General features: G+C 33.4%; 3 protein-coding genes across 3 annotated transcripts; all 3 read right to left on the reverse strand.

Annotated features, from left to right (window-relative positions):
- Window positions 1-9,679: 9,679 nt before the first annotated feature.
- LOC120163953 (probable galacturonosyltransferase 9) lies at window positions 9,680-12,440 on the reverse strand. Its single transcript, XM_039173751.1, has 4 exons — window positions 12,103-12,440; window positions 10,648-11,886; window positions 9,925-10,242; window positions 9,680-9,893 (listed from the first exon to the last, which is right to left on the reverse strand). The coding sequence occupies exons 1-3, from the start codon at window positions 12,271-12,273 to the stop codon at window positions 9,967-9,969; spliced, it is 1,686 nt and encodes a 561-aa protein (XP_039029682.1). The 5' UTR covers window positions 12,274-12,440; the 3' UTR covers window positions 9,680-9,893; window positions 9,925-9,966.
- A 2,640-nt stretch (window positions 12,441-15,080) lies between these two features.
- Window positions 15,081-15,802, reverse strand: LOC120163964 (basic leucine zipper 43-like). The gene has a single exon (XM_039173760.1). The coding sequence runs from the start codon at window positions 15,749-15,751 to the stop codon at window positions 15,230-15,232; it is 522 nt and encodes a 173-aa protein (XP_039029691.1). The 5' UTR covers window positions 15,752-15,802; the 3' UTR covers window positions 15,081-15,229.
- Window positions 15,803-21,460: 5,658 nt separating this feature from the next.
- On the reverse strand, window positions 21,461-23,005 carry LOC120163977 (low affinity inorganic phosphate transporter 1-like). Its single transcript, XM_039173763.1, has one exon. The coding sequence runs from the start codon at window positions 22,952-22,954 to the stop codon at window positions 21,476-21,478; it is 1,479 nt and encodes a 492-aa protein (XP_039029694.1). The 5' UTR covers window positions 22,955-23,005; the 3' UTR covers window positions 21,461-21,475.
- Window positions 23,006-24,425: the final 1,420 nt, after the last annotated feature.

The raw sequence follows: 24,425 nt of genomic DNA on the forward strand, positions 1-24,425 counted from the left end.
TCCCGGAAATTACCCATTACTATGTTAATGGAGTTTTTTCGAGCCTCTATTCAACAGTGGTACTACAAGAAAAGAAACCATGCAGGTATTATTTCTTTGAATTCGTAACTTATCATATTTATATTTTACTAAGTATTGTTTATTTAAATTTACAGGAACATTGGAACATCGTGTTACACCATGGACTGAAAAAAAGATAACGAAACGTGTTGTGAAGTCAACGTCATGGAGAGTTGAACCATGTTCAAACACTTTGTTTCAAGTACTGGATAATAACTTAAATGGGCTAGTCGATCTAAATGCAAAGACGTGTAGTTGTATGAAATGGCAAACATCTGGTTATCCGTGTGGCCATGTTATAAAAGTTGCTCTTCATTTAAACCAAGATGATTCAAGCGCATACGCTATGGATTGCTACACTACAGAAGTTTATCGACAGACTTATGCCGAGATTGTCTACCCTATTCCACATCCTTCTGAGTGGGACATACCAGATGACTTACAAACAGTTTTGCCACCAGCCATGGACAGAAGGCTACCTGGCCGACCAAAAAGTCACGATCGTATACCGTCTAAGGGTGAAGAGAAGAAGAGATCGACATGTAGTCGGTGCAAGGAAAGTGGTCATACAAGGTTGACATGTGGATCACCAGTGCCATCAAAATCATCTTTTCCTCTACCAAAATATGGATCCTCATCAAAATCACAATTGGCTTCACCTTTTGGGACTGTTAACTTAGGTGATTTTTAAATGCAAACGTTGTATTATGTGGATTTTATGTGTGAACTTTTAACATTTTCAGTTGAATTAATGACTCAGGCCAACCATTTTGACTTAACCAACTCTGTTATTCAGTTGTTATCACTATTAGGCATGCATTTGACTATCGCAACACGGAAATTACAATCGCAACGAGAGAATCGCAATGCGAAATGAAATCCCAACATGAAATCGCAATGCGGAAATGAAAATCGCAATGCGAAATGAAAATCGCAATGCGAAATGAAAATCGCAATGCGAAATGAAAATCGCAACGGGAGAATCGCAATGCGAAATTAAAATCGCATTGCGATTCTCCCGTTGCGATTTTCATTTCCGCATTGCGATTTTCATTTCGCATTGCGATTCTCTCGTTGCGATTTCATTTCGCATTGCGATTTTCATTTCGCATTGCGATAGTCAATTTTGCCTTCAACATAATGCAGATTGAAATCAACAAAATCAACCATTACATTTCAATCAATTAAACAAGCACAAATAAGAATTATATTCGCATCAATTACACAAATCAACTTTTACAAATCATCTTTTACAAATCAATTAAACAATCAAAAATAAGCAATAATTCTTATTTCCGATCATCTACTATTGAATCAACTTTTACAAATCAATTAAACAATCAAAAACAATCAATTAAACTATTGAATCAACTTTTGCAGCCATACATCATTTTCACGCAGTTCACTTCTGAGATTAACCTGCAGAAACCAAACATTTGCTCAAACAACACTTTCTACACATCTAAAACCTACAAACAACAAATTATTGAATTCTAGGTACTTAACCAAACATTTTCAAACCAAAAGTATATAAACTTACCAATTGTTTATGGACATTTTTATAATGCGGATGCAGGTAGGTAGCGTCTCGTATATATCGATTTAGCCATATAATGCCGAAACCACAAGCCTACTGCAGCTCTATCTCTATCGGTGGGAGGTAGATACTTGATGCTTCCCGTCGTCAAACGCTCCAACGCCAAGCATACGAGAGGACCACAATCTCCTCTGGCTCCGCTCGTTTGTTGTGGCGCGGTCTCGTCTCTAATAACTGTAATATTGAGCTTCTTTGGCTTCTTGTTTCCAGAACGAGTCCAATAATTGATCGCATCCAAGAATTTAGCCAATGAGAGCTTCATCCCTTAATAACATCTCTTAAATCAGCCAATGATATGTAATTTATCATGCTGTCATACACTATTGTCTTAAGGGATGGGAGCTGAAGCTCGACGAGAATCCAATGTTTACGTTCCAAAACAGGGATAAACACCTGCAATCATAAGTAATAATTCATTCATTTGCGCACTTATTTCATAAAACCTTTAAACTCAATCTAAAATAAATACTAACCTTATCGACCTCCCACCATGCAGGATAAGTTTAGCTTGTCCATTGCCCAAATCAAATGATTCATCTCGTGCATTCTTCAAGTGAACGGCGTGAAAAGACGTCGGCATAATTGTATATCGTATTTTTTATTTTTCTTAAGTTTTCTTATTATTAGAAGACGTGTCATCCGCATCGATATGCTGTTTTACAAAAAAAGACATATATAGTGACTTACATAAATTTAAAAAAAAAAATTAATCAAATTGAAATATAAGAAAAATAAAGACTTACCCCCCCATCGAAATAGCCATTGTCTTCGACCCCTAATAATACGCCCCACCAAGACCGATCAAGCAACAAATAGATATTATCGGTGAGCTTGCATATGTCAGTGAAACACCCCTGGCTCTGCTCATGTAGATAAAAATCAACAGCGGTCTTAGCCCAAAGGGTGTTATCCAGAATTGTGTCCGGTAGTTGATCCCTCTCCTCTTCAGATACCGTATGGTACTGGCCGTAACTCATACGAGAGCCAACTTGATCCATCATGTCCGGCACGTCAGAGGGTTTCTCAAGAAGCCTACATATGATGCCATGTGAATCGGGCTCTTGAATGGTGGGAGGGACCTCTTCAATGATGACAGGGCCTCTTGAACGGTGGGAGGGGACTCTCGAGGAATGATAGGGGGGCCTCTTCAACGATAGGAGTGGACTCTTGAGGGATGACAGGCGAGTCGGGCTTCTTCTTGCGGTGTCTTCGCACTATTGGGGTGTACAGAGACTTAATAGCACTGCACGCTGTCTGATGCGTGAACTCCGTCGTGCAAGCATAACCCGACGTAAAGCATCCACTCTATCGGGCCGCTAAATAATTAAATACAAAAATCAGTAAATAAACAGACATGATATTTAAACAGTGAAAACAAAGACAATATGTTTCAAACTTGCATTGTATTCACCCAAGTCATTATTCTATCATAGTTCACAAAATGCATCAGATAACAAAGAAAAATATGTTTCAAACTAATACCCTGAAGTTAGTATTTGTCTTTGTTTTGTCTATTGGTTGAAGTAATGCAATCCATTCAAGTTTCAATTTGCAGAAGAAGAAATAGTTTACTTTCGCAACACGAAACTTAAAATCGCAACGCGAAACCAAAATCGCAACGCGAAATGAAAATCGCAACGACAGAATCGCAATGCGAAATGAAAATCGCAACGAAAGAATCGCAACGCGAAATGAAAATCGCAATGCGATTTTGGTTTCGCGTTGCGATCTTGTCGTTGCGATTTTGGTTTCGCGTTGCGATTCTGTCGTTGCGATTTTCATTTCGCGTTGCGATTTTGGTTTCGCGTTGCGATTTTAAGTTTCGTGTTGCGAAAGTAAACTATTTCTTCTTCTGCAAATTGAAACTTGAATGGATTGCATTACTTCAACCAAAAGACAAAACAAAGACAAATACTATTTCACAGTGTTAAAGAATACACAGTTTAGCAGAATTGGCAGCAACCGAACAAATTTACTTTCAACCAAAAGACAAAACAAAGACAAATACTATTTCACAGTGTTAAAGAATACACAGTTTAGCAGAATTGGCAGCAACCGAACAAATTTACTTTCAACCAAAAGACAAACAAAGACAAATACTATTTCACAGTGTTAAAGAATACACAGTTTAGCAGAATTGGCAGCAACCGAATAAATTTACTAAGCAATCTAAGTGAAATGGCTAATCTAAGTGAAATTACGAGTAAATTTATCATTAAGTTAAATATGGAAAATCTTAAACTCACCTCGTTGCGTAGAGTATGAACCTCATTCTGCAACGATACTATCATCTCACGTAGAGCGGCAACCTCACCACGTAAAGTTGACACCTCCACACGCCATACACCATCGTTATCGCGTAGAGTACCGATCTCCTCACGCAAGGCATTGACCTCATCACGTAACTCCCTTGACTCATCCCGTTGAGGTGGAGGTGGAGAACAGGGAGATAGGAGTCGTGGCATCTTTGCCGGTCGCCTATCATGAGGTGATGGTGGAGAAGAGGCTCGATGATGTGACGGGATAGGTGATGGCTCTCGTTCTAGAGGTGTATAGTCGGGTCGATCGGGTGATGGCTCTAGGTGAGGTGATGGCTCTCGAATTGGAGGAAGTGGATGCTGCTCATCATCCGTGCCATCAAAAAAACTCTGACTAGCTTGCCACCAATCAGTGGCAAGCTCTTCCTCCGTGGGTGTCAGTCTTTGTAACGGAATGTTGGCCTCCTAAAATATAAAACTCAAACAAAGTTAAACGTCTACTATTAATAACTTGTTTATATTATATGAAAGTATTTGTTTTAACTTACATTATTTATTGTCGCATATGGTATTAAGTCTTCCCAATCCAACAGAGTTTTCCTCTTCCAGGAAATAGCCCTGGGAATATCATTTGACGTTTTTATTGCATATGTACGCATGCTGGGGAAAGCCTCGAATATCCAAATCTACAAACAATATAATAACAAAATTAGTAATTGTTAAATATTAATTATAATTTTAGAAACATTATATAGAAATTCTTACCTTAAAGGCCCAAACAAAGCCTGACAAAGTGTATTTGGACCCATCGCCCCGCAAACTTTTGCGGTCATCAAAGGCAGACGACAACTTAGTCCAGGTAGCTTTCCATATATACGAACCCACGGAAACAGATTCCATGCATTCAGGTCCTCTACCAATATTATTAGCTCCCGATGAATAGGTTGTCTGGCCTCTCTGCCTAAAAAGCCGGCATACACAAGTAGTAGAAGGCATACTCGGACAACATCGACGTCATCCATCCGAGTGAAACCAGCTTTCTTATTAAACAATTTCTTCAGGTCGTCGACATGTAGGTTCGGCTTCTCCATTGACTCATCCGGAAAAACCCGGGATAACCATGATGGGCGGGCGATATGACGAGTGTACCGGCCTACATCATCGTGTCCGAATCGTAGACCAGTGATTAAGCAGAACTCCTTCCGCCCAAAACAAGTATACGCTGGTGGAAAATGAAACCATATCTCTTCCTCACCACGTTGTATACTGTCGGGTAGATTTGATGTCATGGTCTGAAGCCACAAATGGGTCAAATTAGCATCTCCACCCGGATGCTGTACTCTCAGCCATGGCCCGAAACAGGTTTCCTCAAACAATTGTCTTTGAGCAGGTGAAAGCTTCGAAGCAATTGTAGTGGCCAGGCTGACTTTATTTCTCAAGGTCAATTGAGCCGAAAAAAATTTCTACAAAAACAATAAACATACCAAGTTAGATATACCAAAAACTACACTGTGAAGATATACCAAAAACAATAAACATAAAAAGTAGTAGTTTATTCTTGAAACTAAAATTTGCAACACTGTTTTGTCTTTTGGTTGAAATGAAAATCGCAACGAGAGAATCGCAACGCGAAATGAAAATCGCAACTAGAGAATCGCAACGCGAAATGAAAATCGCAACGAGAGAATCGCAACGCGAAATGAAAATCGCAATGCGATTTTGGTTTCGCGTTGCGATTCTCTCGTTGCGATTTTCATTTCGCGTTGCGATTCTCTCGTTGCGATTTTCATTTCTCTCGTTGCGACAGTCATTCTCTCGTTGCGATTTTCATTTATCTCGTTGCGACTCTTCTGCAAATTGAAACTTGAATGGATTGCATTACTTCAACCAAAAGACAGAACAAAGACAAAGACAAATACTAACTTGAAAATCGCAACGAGAGAATAGCAACGCGAAATGAAAATCGCAACGACAGAATCGTAACGCGAAATGAAATCTAAGTGAAATGGTTAATCTATTATTGAAATGACCAGTAAACTTATCATCAGTTTCAATATGAAAAACCTACAATAATGCAAACATTTCAAAATAAAAATAATTAAAAAACTAACCCTCGGAGGTTGATTTTCCATTTCTGAATATTGTGAGGGATTTCTGACCGTGAATGGTTGTGAGGGATTTCGCCGGAGATGGGGACGGAAATCTTCGGAGATGGGGACGGAAATCTTCGGAGATGGGGACGGATTTCTTCGCCGTAGAGAGTGAGAGATGGAGATGGGACTGAGTTGTGATTTTAGGTTTTAGGTTATGAGTTGCGATTACGGGATTTTGTCTTAATATTGGTTTTTGTAATTTGAAAATAAAATACGCGTAGCGATTATAATGGCGCTTTAAATATCGCGTTGCGATTTACGGATACGCGTTGCGATTTTATGTATTATCGTTGCGATTTACGGATACGCGTTGCGATATACGGATACGCGTTGCGATATACGGATACACGTTGCGATTTACGGATACGCGTTGCGATTTATGTGTTCGCGTTGCGATTTTCATATTCGCGTTGCGATTTTGGAAAATCGCAATGCGAATTTGTACTATCGCATTGCGATTTTCAAGAATCGCGTTGCGATTTTGGAAATTGATTTGCGATTCTGGGGATCGCGTTGCGATTTTTATTTCGCGTTACGATTTTGTTGGTCATTTTGGTAAATCCAAAAAGAGTTGGTTAAAATCGTATATTATAACTTTTTTTTGGTCACTGAGGCGATTTTCTCTTTTTGTTATGATAAACATGAACAGGAAAGAGGTTGCTTAACGGATTCATTACTCCCAGTGATGGGCAGAATGGGAAATACGTGCGCCCAAAGGACACGTTTAATGGGCCCCGCCGTTACATAAAAGCCTTTTCTTCTTGGCATATATTCACACTCATTTCCGGTTGGTTTCTTCATTATTGTTTCATGGATTTCCACCCTTATCTATTTACCCATCTACCCCTTTAACAATATATATATTACACCTCAACCGATTATGATCCATGGCTCTAGTAAAAATTCAAACCTTCCATTACACGCCCACCACCATCAATACCGGTTAGCCGAAAACAAAAGTTCTCACAGATGAGGCCTGCGAGCAACTCCACGACAGCGGCTGCCGGAGCCGTATTCCGCCACTGGAACTCTCCCATTCCGTACCTGTTATGTGGAATAGCAGCGATGCTAGGACTAATTGCCATTGCATTAGTTATTCTAGCTTGTTCCAGCCAGGACTCATCCCATGGTGATGAAACTGAAGACCAAAAGCCAGCAATGCAACTTAAAATGGAGCCCAAAATTGTTGTGATCATGGCGGGTGATGAAAACCCTACGTACATCGCCAATCCCATTCGCCGTATCCAACGACATGATTGAGAGCTCTCGGTAGATGAGCACAAAGCAATATTCCGATGAACGGAAAGCGAACAAAGGCTTCGCTTATTAGGCGCATGATGGATTCTCTCGAGAATTTGCAGAGTCAATTTCAAGTTCCATTGCTCCTTTTTTTTTTTTTTTACCAATTTTGAGTTCTTGAGAATTTATTTTGACAGCTCTAAATGAAGTGGCAAAAAGAAAAGGAAAAAATCAATTTATTTCTTTAAATATTACAATATTGTTATTAAGGAATAACATATAAAAATAAAACCCTTTTTATTTTCATAATCAAAATTAATCAAAAAAATCAAACTAAACCCTTTTTATTTTATAAATAAAATTGATTTTTTTCTCTAAATTCAAGGATATATTTAATAAAATAAAATTTCTCTTAAGTTTTATCATTTTTAATAAATCAATTTACTACCGAAAATTTTAAAGTTATATCACAAACTTAATTTGAAAACCAAAGGTATATGATAAAATCAATTAAAATTAAAACTTAGATGCAAACTTTGATTATATAAAAGTGAAATAGTAAATTTATCAATACCTCTGTATAGACTTAAGGTGCCTGCAGTAAAAAAGTAAAAAAAGTAATTGATTATTTTACTTGTTGTTAAGAGTTTAATTGATTATTTTATTTGATGTAAGGGTCTTAATTGATTACAAAGTATAAGGAGATTGAAAATATAAGAAAATATTTAAGAAAAATATAAAGTATAAAATTAGAAAGATATTTAAAAAATAATTTAAATGTGTACCAAAGCAAGCATTTATAAATTTGTTCTTCACGATAAAATTAGGATTTACAATCTTATGTAAAATCGATTTAGGATCAAGAGAGGGGACTCATTTTTGTATAAATGATACTTTAAGGTTAGAATAAGTAATTAATCATATTTTTTTAACTTTTGAGTTATTCTGTTGGATCGGTCTCTTAGGGCATATTATTTACTATATTTCTTAACATGGAAGAATGCCTAAGAATTTGATTCACCATTCCTATATTTACTTTGTGACTCATTAGCTAACCCATATCTCCATAGAAAAATGTCCATGGTTCAAAGATGGTAATGACCAAAATTCTATAATATAATCTGTTAATATAAGGTCAAAAATAGTGGAGATCGATTATTATTGAAAATTTTATTAAAAAAGTACTTTTAAGTTGAAATTAAAAATATTATCTTTGTCGTAACATTTTCGATTGTAATAAAAATATCATAAATTTGTATAATTTATTTGGTTATAAAACCTAAACCCCCTTTAATATAATTAAAGATGAGCAAAACTCGACTTGAAAAATCGATTTTTTTGACTCGAGTCGAAAAAACTTGACTCGAATTGACTTTGAGTTATAATTCCATAAACTCGACTGGACTCGAAAAAATTTCAAATTCAAATCGAGTTATAAAATACAACTCAAATAGCTCGAAATTTTTAGTAATTAGTGGATTGATTTTCAAGTATGAGTCGCGTCCCTCGACTCCGTATGATATATGTACATCACATGTGGAAAAAAAATTATGAAGAAACATATACGTATTGTATATTATTATAAAAAAACCATTTAGATTAGGATCAAATAATATCATAATATTATAAATACTTACAATTAAATTTAAACAGAAACTCGAAAACTCGACTCGAAAAAATTTCATGTCAAGTTCGAGTTAGAAAATAGGACTCGTCAACTCAACTCGAGCGAACGCTCACCCCAAACTATAACTTTTCCTATTGCAACCGAAAATGTCACAAACTTATATAACTTTTTTAGATTGTACATGATAATGTTTTTCGTTAAGTGGGAGATCACCAGAAAACAACTTTGCTTAGCTATTTTCATGGTTTTCGTTGGTTGGAATTGACCGTCTTTGTTTTTCTCTTTAATTAACATTGCTTTGTGTTGTGGCTATCTCATCGCCTGCTTTGGGTCCTCAAATTCTTGCAACTGAAGTCAAAATTTGCTGCACTTTGGAAGCTCACAATGGAAGTATTGTGATTGGATATAAGATGGTGAGTCAAATCTGATAAATTACATACATAACTATGCTTTGATATTTATGTAATTTGAAGATCATTATATAATATTGAGATTTTTCTCATTAATCCTTTTCCATTGACATGTACTTTGAATATAAAGATATTATGGTTTGTGTCACAAGCATCTACGAACCATGATAAAACCCTATTTAAGCTGATGTTGCTTAAACAATAATCAACTATACCAAACTACACAGAATCCGGAACAAGCTTTTCGGAAGTGTTCATCTCAATATAGCTTGACAGACAAGCTTGAGAACAATAACAATAGGGCGTACATTTGAATAGCCAATCAACACGGCAAATTTCGAACTCGAGTCCCAAATCTATTAATGCAAAAGACTTTACTAATCAAAAGAATCGTTTCCTTGTTTACATAAGCTATCTGGTTCAGTACAATACATGCTTGACATATTCCTAGACACAACATCAAAATTTAAGAATCAATGATTGTAATTCTACAATAAATGGGAGAAAAATAAAACCGATGATAAAAACCATCGAGCTTTGTTCTGGAAGGTAATCTAGTGAACAATGATCCAAAATCTTGGTGGAATATAGCAAGCCACTCTGAACAAGCACTCTAACTTACCTAGACTCCGAAATTGCACATCTGCACAAACTCCATATCGTTATCCACGTATTTAGTCCAAAGGTTCTTGTATTGATTCATAGCTATGTCTAGCCAAGGTTTCATGTTTCCATTATAATGAATGACTGCAGCATTATTGATCTCATCCATGCTAATGCTTGGATTATATCCAAGCCCGAGCACATGCCAAGATTTGTCTAATGATTTGGTCAACGAGTAGAATGTGATCAGTCCAGCCGGAAGAGTATCCAATAGCCATAGAGTTTGATCCTCATTCTGTCAAAAGATCACTGAAAGTTAGTCACATATCCATTTTCAAACTTTACAGTTCAAACCCTAATTCTTACCATTTGTATAACTGAGATGTTTACTCGAGAAATTTGAAGTTAGAAAACTGGTTTTAAGTTTTTATTTGATCATCATTTCTATGGTTTCCAATTTTCATCCAAAAACCAACCTTTCATTTTCAGATTGATCATCTTTTCATCCAAAAAGAACTAAGAGCACAAACTTCCATTTTCAGATTCTAGTTAAATTATGTAAACGATAATTATCATTTCCCCCATCAAAGTCAAAGAAATGATCTTTAGGAAATCAAACATCATGCTGAGTTGCTAACAAATTTATTAGGCTTATATCAAACATTACTAATTTAACTTAAAAAGTAAAAACCACACTTACCAAGTTTTGCCACTCGTGATACATTTCCGTGCATTTCTCTCGCCTCCAAGCATCAAGATCAAAAATATTCATCCCAAAAGCCCAAGCACAACCCTTAGGATTAAACCTCTCCTTAATTAGAGGATGTGAAAAGTTCAAATACTGAGAGAAACGATGAAACGAGCCAAAGCAGGTCTCGACAGCCCCATTTACCTTTCCAGCCAGATCTATCTTCCACAACCCTGTCAAGTCCTTCTGAACCACAACATCGTCATCTAATAGTAAAATCTTATGCAATTTTGGGTACATTTCAGGCAAATAAAATCTGAGGTGATTCAACATTGAAGTAGACACGGGGTTCTTTAACTTCAGGTTACTCCCATCTTTTGTTGCATTCTCCATTGTTTTCTCGGGGCTAAACCTCTGCATTTTAGCAGACTCAATCCGCCTTAACACTGGCACGTAGGACGAATCCAAGATGCTATAATCTTCCACTGCCTTCACCTCCAAATGAGCACCCCCTTCCACGGGTCTCATTCTAAACCAAACTTTCATTGCAGCCACATTCATTCTATCGGTCACCACATGGAACACATGTTTCCAGGGCTCCTCCGCATTATTCACCACAGACCTCACGACCACAGATACCGCAATCACATTATCTGAAAACACAGCATAATGATACAAACTAGTATCCTCAAACTCGGCCTTAGGCAACTCTTCCTTATACTTTTCTGGATGAGCAACTCTCTCCTCCACAAGCCTCATTGCCAAGCAATGCAAACTCTTAGGAATTGATTTAGCAGCAATCGAGCTTGCCAAAGCTCCATTCTTTTTGGCCTTTCCCAGCAATTCGCTAACGGAGAAAATGGTATCTTTCAACTTCTGAATTTTCAACTGATTATCATAATTCTCTTTAGATTCAGCTACCAACGACCTAGCAAATTTCACTCTATCTTTCACTTCTTTCTCAAACTGCCCCAAAACATCCTCATCTACATTCCCATTTGTCTCAAACAAAGAAGATTTATAACTCGGTTTCGAATTAAGGTCTGAGAAGTTCTTAGCTAAATCATCAAACATTTTCAACTGCCTTGAAATTTCAAGCTTTAGCCGCATTGCATAAGCTGCATATGCTTTCACTAACGTGATGTGATCATTGGCTTGCTTGTATATCAAATCTAACCTTGTTCTGAGAGGATCTGAATTCAATGCCAGAAATGTTCGATGCACGTAAACATTTGCGCCACTTGGAAGACTCTGCTCAGAAACGCAAACAGAAAAAACGGTTAAATTATCTGAAAAACGGATTTAAAACCCCATAAAGATTGAATTTTTGAAGTAAAGACAAAACCCATAATAAGAAGGCCAAAGGGTATTCAAGAAAAACCAAACCCCAAGCTAGAAAGCTGAAAAGAGCATCTGAAAAGGCCAGAAATATACGAGATTTTGGAGAAATGGAGAAGGTGAAATTACAGAGTGGTGATGCGTTGTGGGAGGACGAGAAGAGAAGAGAACGGAGACGGTGACAATGAAGAGAAGCGAAAAAATGGCTGAGATGAAGATCCTGTAAGAAAAGAAACTGCGGATACCAGCTCCAACTCCGCCTGATCCGCCGCTTCGACTTCCCCTGACGGCGATCGCCATTGAAATCAGCTAATGTCCGCTGCTCTCTCCCCAGAACTGATCAGTGAAAGTGGAATGTGATTAAACTTGAAAGTGAGAGGTTACGAAAAATAGAAACAGAGAGATCTGAGATCTGATAATGAAAATGTTTAAGATCTGATTTCCGTATCGGTTTTATTAAAAAATTTCAACTCCAAATGGGAGGAAAGCTAAGTTTTGATTCAATTTCTTATTATTTTCAATATATTTATCAACGAACTTTTATATATATATACACACACACACGTTCGAGTAAATACGAGACAATATCATCACTATATCCACACAGAATCAAATGACAAACTTCAAAGTTTTAAATTCGATATCCGAAATAAAAACATCCTAATAATTTAATTAGTAAATTCAATTTAATTAGTAAATTCAATTTAATTATATTTATCAACTCAAAATTTAAAATATTAATCCAATCAATTTAAAACTATAAACATCAACAAATGAAACTTATCGCATGTAATTCACATTTAAATTAAATTGAATCTCAGATAATTCAAACTAAATAACTCAAACCCACCGTGAAGAGATGATCTCAAACTTTTCAAGCTCAAATCGATTCAAGTTAAAATCAATTTAACTCATCCCATTCAAATTAACTCTTATTATTTTTTTAGTTTAAACAATAAACAAATAAAATAAAATTCCAAAATCTTATTAGTTTTCTAATTGATCAAAATATTATTTAGTTTATAATTGCTAAGTTTTAATTTATTTTATGTTAAAAAATAAAATTAATTATAGTTAAACGTTAATAATAATATAATCGATGTAACTAATGTTTGATCAACGTAATTTTATTTAAATGTACAAAGGTTTACTTTTAGAAATTTTCTATAACGCTCATTGGATGAGCACCATTAAATTAATTTATAAAATGTTAAATTATAAAATATTAGACGTATTATTATAAATTAGTTAAAAATATAAATGTAATTTAATTTAAATATAAGATTTATAAAACATTAGTTTTTATGGTAAACTATACCATTGACCACTAATATGTATCCCCTTTACTTTAACCACCGATTTTTTAATTTTATCAATTGGGTCACCTAACTATTTAAATCTTATCAATCAAGCCACATGTTGTTAAATATTAATGGAGAAGATAACGTGGTAATTAATAAAAAAATTATAATTATACATTTAGTCCTCATTACTTACAGACTCTATTAATTTGATCCTAACTTTTAATTAGTTCAATAAATTTAATCCTCAATCGGATGATGACAAGAGGCATGAAGATCAATGAAGTGTTAAATGGTACCATGTGTTATCAATTGAATGAATATAAAATAATTTGAATCAATAACTACTATTGGTGGGGTTTGAACCCAGAATGTGATGAGAGAAAGCAAATGCCCCAACCACTAAGATGCACCATTCAAATGATAAACTTATTATGACATAATATATATAGTTAATGGTAATAAAAAAGGGAAAATGACCTAATAAGAACTCCAACATAAAATAATTGAATAATACGATAATATGATTTATATACACAACTATTATAACTGATTAATATGCGAATGTATTTTATTTATATTTTAAATCATTTTAATGAAAAAAATAAAAATAATTTAAATATAAAAAAGAGCTTCGTTGACTTAGAATTTTTCCTGATAGTTGAGGGCTTATCTTAGTAAGCATTTTAACTTATGCACTGACTTGTTTATATCCCAGTTATAGCAAGAATTTTATATTTTATTATTTATTCATTATATATTTGAAGAAAATTTTATGGGAAATTTGACTTTATTGAATTAGTCTATTTTAATATAGAGTTGTTAAATAAGATTAGAATATGATCGACGTTATAATACTTTAAATATAAAATATGACACATTTCAGTTCAATAAAATTAGAATAACGAAGACAATTTATTAATCTAAAATATGTAAATGATACATTTCAACTATAACATATTAAATTTACTTTTATTTTAGTTTTTTCATTAAATGTAACTTAAAATATAAATAAAACATATTCATTTATTAATCAATTATAATATTTGTTATATATATATATATATATATATATAAGTATATTATACTTAACAAATTTAGTGGTCCAACTTAATGGTTAGGGTGCTCAGTTTTTCAGCTTGCATCTTAGGTTTAAATCTCACCGGCAGCGGTTATTGATTTAATTTATTTTTTATCCAATCAAATGGTGTCACGTGTCACAAATTGAATTAAATTAAAGTTATGACCAAATTAATAGAATGTGTAAGTAATGAGGACTAAACGTGTAATTATACAAACATCATCTCATCTCTTAATATTTAACGACACGTCTCTTGATTGACAATATTTAAATAGTTAGGTGACCCGATTGACAAAATTAAAAAATTAATGGTTAAAGTAAAAGGGATAAATAATTAGGTAGTCAATGGTGTAATTTATCCTAAAAACTAATATTTTATAAATATTATATTTTAATTAATTTATATTTATATTTTTAATTAATTTATAATTATACGTTTAATATTTTATAATTTAATATTTATAGATTAATTTAATGGTGATAATTATTAACTGTGTTCATGTACGAGCGTGATAAAATCATTCTTACTTTTGTTATATTTATCATCTTCCTATTATTTTTCTTGTCGTTTAGTGGAGTTTACTTTAATGAAAGCCAAAGTTTCTTGGTCTGGTAAATAATTCCCCAACTCAAAGAACAACGCAAAGCAAATGAAAAAAAATGTGGAGAAATAAACTTTGGGTATATATATATATATATATATATATATATATATATATATATAAATTGCAGCAAATGGGACTTGTATGAAGTCTAGGAGGAAGTGGAGAACAAACAAGATAACAGTTTCGAGAATATTCAAGCTCAAATGCTCAATACATGTTATTCTCGTTTCCTTACATCTTGAAGAACCAGAAATTCTGTTTGAACCGGTTTAGAACAAACCGTGTTCCAAGGCAACATCTTCCAGGTTCGTGTACGGCTGACTCAGTCGCATATCGGAAACCATCTGACGAAGTTCAGAGGCTTCCTCTTTGAGCTGAGAATTCTCTTGAAGGGCCTTTTCATGGGTCTCCGACACATGGTTCAGCTTATCCAGGAGCTGGTGGTTCTCATTCCTCAGCCAAACCACATGCGCCCAAAGCTCGTCAAGGTGCCTTTGTTTACGCATACGCGACCTACGTGCGGACTCTCGGTTCGATATCATCCTCCTCTGCTTCCTCTCGATGATAAGGCTTAATTGCTGCTCGTCGGCTTCGTCGGAAGTCGAGTTGCTGCTGATACACGACGAGTGGGGGCTGATTTCATGAAGTTGAGGAGGCACATAGAGATTATAGATCGAGTTCGAGAATGGGTTCGCAGGTATCTCGCTCTGGTTCATGGCGAAATTCGACAAATATGGGGATGGATTGGAAGGAACTAGGCATTGGATACCTGAAACCTCAGTAGATTGCATGGTGAAAGGGACTAAAACCTTGGAAGATAACAATGAGGAGACTAGGTTTTTATAGAGTAAGAAAAGCTCAAGTTAGTATCAACACGGATCCTGACTCGAAGATAACTTTATGTATCGATGAGTGTATGTAGTAAGGTAAATACATATAAATTTGTGCAAGTGATACATAGGTTATGGACATGCATGATTGCACGCGCACATACATGAAAACAGGGGATGCACCTTGTGTTGTGGATAATCATTTGGCGATCCAATTATGCTTACATCAGAAAGAGAGAGGGAGCTTATGTTGTGGGGAGTATAATTATTTTATTGGAGGAAAAGCTTTAACCCAAGAAATAAAAAAAAAGGAGCATCCCGGAAATATTAATCTATCAAAGTGGGGGATGTTCCAACCAATGTACACTTCTGACGTAACAAATACATTTTCCTATCTCCACTTTATATTACCTAAATTTCAAAATTAATATTTGTTGATAAAAAGTATAAATTTCGATTCATTCATTTTGATTTTAAAGAAGAAAATCATCAAATATTGATTGAACGAGGAAAAAAGAAAATTATCATAATAAAAGAAAAAAAGAAAATTATCATAATAAAAGAAAAAAAGAAAATTATCAAATATTAATTGATTGAGGAAGAAAAAGAATTATCTTAAGAAAGAAGAAAGAGAAAGTGTATCGATCAATATCCGATGAAGATTAATGAAGTGTTAAAAGGTCCGATATAACAAGAATTGATTCCAATAATAATCTTCGAAGTATAATAATACATATTTCTTATGAATACATCATAGACTTATTTACATTCGAATTCTAATGTTTATTACAAATTTTGTAGAAGATGTATTTGACAAGAGGCATGGAGATAGGGTATTGACAACCATAATCTGGTGGTTCTACTTTTTGAACTTTAAGATGAGATATGGAAAACAGTGGTTAAAGTAGGTGAGCGGATTTAATCCTGTGGTCCAACATGTTAAATGGTTGTCCTTTGTTCCCATATGTAATGGGGTAAGGGGAAGCTTCCGTAGGAGACCTCCAAATTATGAAATGACCTCCATGAGACTCGATCCCACGACCTCAAGGTTAAGAATTTGTGGTCCAACATGCTGTGTTCACTTATTTAAAGATGCAAATAATTTGTGGTTTTCTGCTTGGCGACAAGGCCATTTCGCAATAGAAATGCAAACTTTTCCTTCTTTCATTGTTTAATTATATATGCAGATGCCGGCTTTAACGAAATTCCCAACGCCAAGTTGAGTGTTTCTGTGAGGCAAAGCAAATCTTACTTCTAGTTTATTCACGAAACAAATTATATTTTTAATAAACAAATAATTTCATGGTTATATTTTATAATCAATTTTTTAAATAATTTTAGAATGATTACAAGATAATATTTATTCAAAATATTTTTTAACTATTAACAACATATACACACCTAACTACCCAAAACCTAAAATCTCTAAAAAAAAACAACTCTCGTTTTAATCACTTTTAAATTTTGATAAAATCGGGTGTCACCTAAAGTGGGCTATTTAGTCGATAGTATCGTTAGAGGGATAAACTCTTCTTTCTTTGCTTCAATTTCTCGTATTAATATTTATATATTTTTTTCATCGTATTAATTATTTTAGTACACAAATCTTTTTCATATTTGTGTCATGTTTCTATTTATTTTGTCTGTGTTTACATTTTTATAATTTTCATAACCATTCCATAAGAAAAGCATGCCAAAGGGACATTTCACTAGAAAGACGTTTTTGGGCTATGCACGGAAGGGTACTTGATTTAACTGGTCCAACAACAAAGTCACCGAATAAAGCCATACAAAAACATTATTATACTCGCGTGCAAAAAAAAATATTATAAATTTTATTTTATTTTTTTCAGATATAAAATTCATTTAAGTCAAATATATAAAACAATTATTTAGGCATTAAACTTTTAAAATTTATAAAATGAGTATTAAAGTTTAGATGATATTATAAAATAAATATCGTGACATTAGTTGTCAATTATCATTAAAGAAATCACGCGATAAAAAATTTCTCATTTGTGATAAAAAATTTGTTTTAATATTTGTAAGAAATAATTTAAAAAACAAAAAGAAATAGTATGAAAAAAATTCAATCAATGATCTCACGTAGTTGGGGATTGCTTATAATCAAATTGCACATTATCTTTGAGATATTTACCAAACTTTAAAATTAAAAAGTTTAATATCTAAAAGATTCATTTATATAATTTATCTAATTCCTTTTTCAAAGGCTTAATAAAATGTTTAAATAATAGGTGAGTAGTAGGAATTTGCGTAAGAGTGAGAAGCACGTAATTATTAAATTTCACATGCGCTTACGTACTTAGGTTAAGGTCTTTATCCCACTTACGATTAGTAAATTGTGGTGTTTTTGTTAAAATATTGGCCGATCTTACTTTTTTATTTGTTGGGGCCAAGCAAAATTAATTGGTCATCGACAATGTTTTTTTTGATGTGTTTTTGTCGTGGTTCTTTTTTCTCATCACCTTGGATTTTAACTCATACAACAACAATAAAAAAAATCTTATTCTCATATGTAATAGAGTAAGAGAATGTAAGGTAGTAGGTTGTTCCCAACGTCAGGTTGAGAACAACTTTCGTAGAATACCTCCGACAATCAGAAAATTAAAAATAAAGATAAAATGCAATTCATGTATAAATAATGCATCCATTATTCATAAATCTGATGATATTATTTAATTAAAATAACGCTACATGTAATTTTGATCATTGTTGTGTATTATCATCTCGTCTAACGAGTTGTTTGATTTAATTAAAGGAGCTATTTTAATTTTTAACTTTATTCATAAATTTATTTATTGCTTTTAATAATAGTGTACATTCGGTAACAAAAAATTATTAATCGCCATCAAATCGCAATGTCCCACAACTCAATATTTGTTGACCAAAACCTCATTTCATGCTGGGAATGAATCAAGATAGTCCAAGGAACTGCGACAATAGAGAGGAGAAAGAAGAGGTGAAGTTTGAGCGGTATCTCTTTATCCATGTAAAGGTAAATTGTCTCATTCATTTCTTCTTTCGTGATAATATGGGAGACTTTCAAATAGGGTCATCAAAAATTTGTTCTTTATGCTTTTTTAATAGCATAATATATAAAATTAGTGTACAATGTTTGTATAAACGATCATTATTATTATTTTTTAAAACATTTTAATTTCTAATGTTTTAATTTTTAATCAAAATAATTAATATTTAATGTAAATTATTAGTTGACTAATGATCAAGACATATTGTTAAAGTGACACATACACGTATACTTAATTGATAAAGTGGTACATATCAAATCATCACTTTGAGTGACGTAGTTTATGCCACATCATCATTTTGGGTGACATGACACATATCATACCACGTCATCAATTAAGTACATGTGATAATATCACATCAACAACATATGTTTATCGTAAGTCAACTAACAATTTTCATTTAACATGAGTTATTTAATTACAAATTAAAAAGTTGAGGGTTAAAATATTTCCCAAAAGAAAATAGAGGGCTAAAATCCTCTTATAAATGATATTTTAATCGAAAGTCAAGATGGGCATTGCCATGCTTGCAAAGGTTGTAGAGGAAATGTGTGATTGCCACTTGCTAGTGATGTTAGTCCAACTTGTATTTTTGTTATTAAAAACTATGTAATTAATCAACAAGTATAAGCAAATGGAGAAAATGTAAGTGGAATAAGCAAGTATAGCTTATTTGACTATGATTATTCAAATAATCGTTGAGAGCAAATGTAAAAAACAATAGATATTTTCTCACTAACGTCACCAATAATTGAATTCATTTGGATAATTAAACATCACAACCCTCTTAGCTATGGGTTCAACTTTTTTTTTTCATTATTAATTTAATCTATTATAGCATTATATATTCCTCATTGTCGTTTATATACGTGTCAAGCTATGATATGAACTTTTGCTATACGCATTGTTATTCATTATTTGATTTTTATATCATCGTTATTTTTATTTTGTGTGCAAAAACTTATAGATTTATGTTATAATTATATCTGATCCAAAACAGAAAATGAAACCAAATCATCAAATTCAAATTTGAATCGTACCATAATTGAGCAATAAAAATAACCGTAAAGGATTTAGATTTAAATGTGTATCTATGAAATAAATAATAAAAAAAATTAAAAATTACATTTACAAAAATTAATAAAGATTAAATTTAAAATACATATGCTATACTATAATTAAAATATATTAGAAAGGGATAAGATCCAATTATATTGTATAAAACCCATTTCGTTGTACAAAGATTTAAGACCGTTGAATTAGTGAAAATAAATGACTAAGATTAACGATAGAAAATGAGAAGATATTCACACAAAAAAAAACAAATATTTAATCTCAATAATCTAATGTTACTCATCTAACAATACTAAATTTATGTAATTTTTTTGACTTTACACAACATAAATCGATCTAAATAAGAATGTTAAATAGTTTAGAAAACAAAAATAATTAAATAAAATATAAGTTAAAATGGGTGTGGAATTTTCACTAGGGTGCGATCCAAATGCACCTCCGGTGGGCGGCAATCTTTGGTGGAATGTATTTTTCTTCAAATTAAACCTAATCTTATATGAGATTTTTGAAGTTAAAAAATACTTTTTGACACTATAACTAAATGAAGACTAAAAAAAATTTAAGAAATTTTTTTCAATCAAGATTTTTAATCACCTTAATGAATAGTATTTTTTGGATATATAGTTATTAAAATACTCTTATTTATTCTTCATATTTTACGATTAATTATACTACTTAACATATATATATATATATATATATATATATATAATATTTTAATTTCTCTTAATACTTCTTTTACAACAATATCAAACCAACAATGAAGAGTACACCAAAATTATATGTGCGACGCGGGTCGATTCAGATTAATCAAGGCAAAACCTTAAAACTGAGAAGGAAAAAAAATAGGTTAGTTACTATTGAGTTTTGAAAAACACTTTTGTAAAGTATTTTGAAAAACTATTATTTTTTATTAATTTAAAATTCTTAAATATTGTAAGTGTTGTTTTTGTCGATGAACACACACTTATCAATGTCAACTAATATAATAAACGAAATTATAGAAAAACAAAAAATAAAATGAATAATAATATTTGTTATTTTTTAAAATATCAGGTTCAAGCGCGCGCACACACATATATATATATATATATATATATATATATATATATATGAAGATTTATGACAGTCTTTGAATATATAATAAATGAAACTATAGAAAAATAAAAAATAAAATGAACAAAAATATTTGTTATCTTTTAAAGTATCGGATTCAAACACTGTATATGTAAAGATATGAAAATTCAGGAAAGTCTTTGAATATATATATAAATTACATGTGTGAGACTACACTTGATCATTGAGATTGGATATCCCACTAAAAGGACAGAAGGTTTCACTTAAATTATTTTAGTTGTTTGGATTATGTCTTTGAAATTTTTATGAACAAATAATTTTTTTATCTTGATTTGGCAAATTACTTGACGAATCTTCAATTAATTTATTTGAAAATAAATAAATAGTTTATTTAACATAGTACATATCATATATAATCTAACTATGAACTAAGACCCCTAATGTGATTTGAATAACTCATACTAGTTACATTGATTAATTAAACTTAAGCAATTCTAATTTCATGACTAGTTTGTGTTTGATTTTCATTTTCTTGCTCAGCTTCGCCCGACATTTCTTCCAATGACTTCCCTTTCGATTCCGGCACCAAGAACGTGAAGAACGTCCCCAACAAGCTGACGACGCCGAGGATTATAAGTGATTTTTGTACTCCGATCCCTTGGGCAGCATACAAGAACCCGAACGCACCCACCATTGCCCCTGCTTTGCCCGATGCAGCTGATATCCCGTGGCATGTTGATCTCAACCGTGCCGGGAAAATCTCAGCGGGGACAACGAATGTGGTTGCGTTGGGGCCGAAATTTGAGAAGAAAAACGTGAGGGAGTACATTACAACGAATCCAATTCTGTTGTGCGGTAAAGTCCAGTGGTGGTACGGGATTGCCAAGGCAAACATGAACAATGTCATGAATGTGAACCCCATCAATTGGATCCTGAATCTCCCCATCTTGTCGATCAATGCCACGGTAAACCAATATCCGGGTACGGTGCTGCATAGTGCGATAAGTGTTTGAGCTCTTGCAATGCGGTAAACTTCTTCGATGGCGTTCATCGTTTTCGCCTTCGGGATCCAACCGATGGCGGTGAAGATGTCCTTTTGGAACAGGTTTTGGCTGTAGAAGGCAATGTCCAACAAGAACCAAGTGCTTGTTGTGCCTAGCAAGTGAAGTCCGTGTTTACGAAGGAATTCTGAGCTGAACAAACCAAATTCACTCTCTTTTCTCTCCTTCGGTTTCTCTTGTTGTTGTTCCTCTTCTAAATCGACCTCGAGAACTTTTGACATATCCGCGGCTGCCTGTTTTGCGTCCTTGGCGACTAAAGCGGTGTACCTAGCGGTTTCGGGCATCTTCATGCGCCAGTAATAAGTAAGCAGAGCTGGGAGTGCACCAAACATCAAAATGATCCTCCAAACGTAATCAGCTTCCGGCACGGTTGATCGATTCGGATTCTTTTCAAAAGGTGGTGAAGGGTACTTTGCCTTGAAAGCTCCCGAAACTACAATGGCAACCATCCCACCGGCCAAAATCCCAAACCCCTGCATTGCAAAAACAGCAGCAATGAAAGCCCCACGAGTCTTTTTATTAGCATATTCCGACATGATGGTGGCCGAAAGAGGGTAATCGCCACCGATGCCGAAACCAAGCCAGAACCGAAAGAAGCAAAGGGTAGCCATAACACTAGTAGGGGAACGGCCAAAGGAAAGTCCAGAGGCAAGGGAGCATATAACCATCAGCATAAGTGTGAGGCCATAAACACGTTTCCGTCCCAACTTGTCACCGAGCCATCCGAAAAAGAGTTGGCCCGTAAGGGTACCGGCGAATGCTACACCGTTGACGGCAGCGGATACATTAGGAGGAAGGCTGCCGGGCGAAGAAGAGCCTTCCTTGTAGTAATATATACGGCCGAGCAATTTGGTGACCAAGGAAATGCAAAACAAGTCGTATGCATCGGTGAAGAATCCCATGCCGGCAATGATGATTGCCGTGAAATGGTACCATTGCGTTTTGGCTACATCAAGCGCGCCATCACTAGAAAAAAGAAGAAGATGACGATAGAGGAGGAGGAGGAGAAGGTGGCTCCGTATTTAAGTGCCGTGGAAGCTCTCGTTTGGTTTTTCAATTTGAAGTGGTAGAGATTTTTAAAAAGTGATGAAAGAGAGAAGAAAAAAAATCATTATCAGAATCTTGTTCGTTTTGCAAGTTGGCATATTCTATAGTTACACCATGATTTTCTATAATTAGTTAACTTTTGGGGACACTATTTCTTTTCAAAAAATACGATTTTTTACGTTTGAATTTAGATTTGATACGAGCCTTGGGTTGGTTTCATAAAGGATTTGATTAGGAATATTCTTTTGTATATATATTCACTGAGTGTGAAGAAGATAACTATTAATGCTTAACCTAAATGAATGCCGAGTTGATAAAAAATGATATATATTTGTTAAATTATTATTTTGAACATATTTATAATATACTAAATTTTGTTACATTTATATGTCAATTTTGTTTTTGTTACATTTACAACATAAATAAAAAAATATTTTATTTAATATATATTTATCAAGATTTAATCTCAACAAATTACCAAGGGTGAATTAACAAAAAAACTTGTATGTATATTTATAGAATATGTGTTTAATCCTTGTATACTGATTTTTAGTTGTTTATGCCATAGTATATAGAATTATGAAAGAGTTAATTTCATCACATGTCCTTAAAGTACGACTCTCATTTTAAATGTTTCAATTTCATCCCTAAACTATGACTATCATTCAAAATTAGTCCTTGAACTTTTGAATATTTCAAATTTATCCTTAAACTATACCTTCATTCCAAATTGGCCCCCAAACCTTTTGAACATTTCAAACTCATCCCAAACTATATGTATATACTAATCAAATCCTTGTAAATGAAATCGTTAGACCAAGTGATACCATTGCATGTTTGAAAAATAACTATGTTAAAATATGGTTGACACTAATTACGTATTTGGATGAATTTGAGAATGAAATTAGAATATTCAAAAGTTTAGGGACTAATTTAGAAAGAGGGTCATCGTTTAGGGATGAAATTAAAATGTTTAAAAGTTTAAGAACTGATTTAGAATGAGAGTCATAGTTTGAGGATAAAATTAAAATATTCAAAAGTTTAGAACCAATTTAAAATGAAGGTATAGTTTGGGGACATATGGTGCAATTAACTCATTATGAAAATACCAAATCACCTTTATAATAATAACATTTCTCATGAAAATATTTGTTGTCAAACCAAATTTTATTTATCTTTAAATACAGATAATAAAAGATCAACCTAAGCTCAATATGACTCGGTTATTGAAAGAATCATCAACCTACCAATAAGTAGGCTGGTTTGGATTCGTTCGTTGTCAGCAAATTTACATATGGGACAATCTAAACCCCTCATTAATTATAA

The sequence above is a fragment of the Hibiscus syriacus genome, unplaced genomic scaffold (genome assembly GCF_006381635.1).
Source record: "Hibiscus syriacus cultivar Baekdansim isolate YM2019G1 unplaced genomic scaffold, ASM638163v2 tig00002919_pilon, whole genome shotgun sequence".
Lineage (NCBI taxonomy): Eukaryota > Viridiplantae > Streptophyta > Magnoliopsida > Malvales > Malvaceae > Hibiscus > Hibiscus syriacus.

What these genes read in the sequence shown, in the direction of transcription:
- LOC120163964 (XM_039173760.1), bottom strand. Translation starts at nt 15,751, where the DNA reads ATGCAATCTACTGAGGTTTCAGGTATCCAATGCCTAGTTCCTTCCAAT.
- LOC120163953 (XM_039173751.1), bottom strand. Translation starts at nt 12,273, where the DNA reads ATGGCGATCGCCGTCAGGGGAAGTCGAAGCGGCGGATCAGGCGGAGTT. An exon ending in CCACAACGCATCACCACTCT is followed by an intron (nt 11,887 to 12,102) that starts GTAATTTCACCT and finishes GTTTCTGAGCAG; the next exon opens with AGTCTTCCAAGTGGCGCAAA. An exon ending in ATCACGAGTGGCAAAACTTG is followed by an intron (nt 10,243 to 10,647) that starts GTAAGTGTGGTT and finishes ATCTTTTGACAG; the next exon opens with AATGAGGATCAAACTCTATG.
- LOC120163977 (XM_039173763.1), bottom strand. Translation starts at nt 22,954, where the DNA reads ATGGGATTCTTCACCGATGCATACGACTTGTTTTGCATTTCCTTGGTC.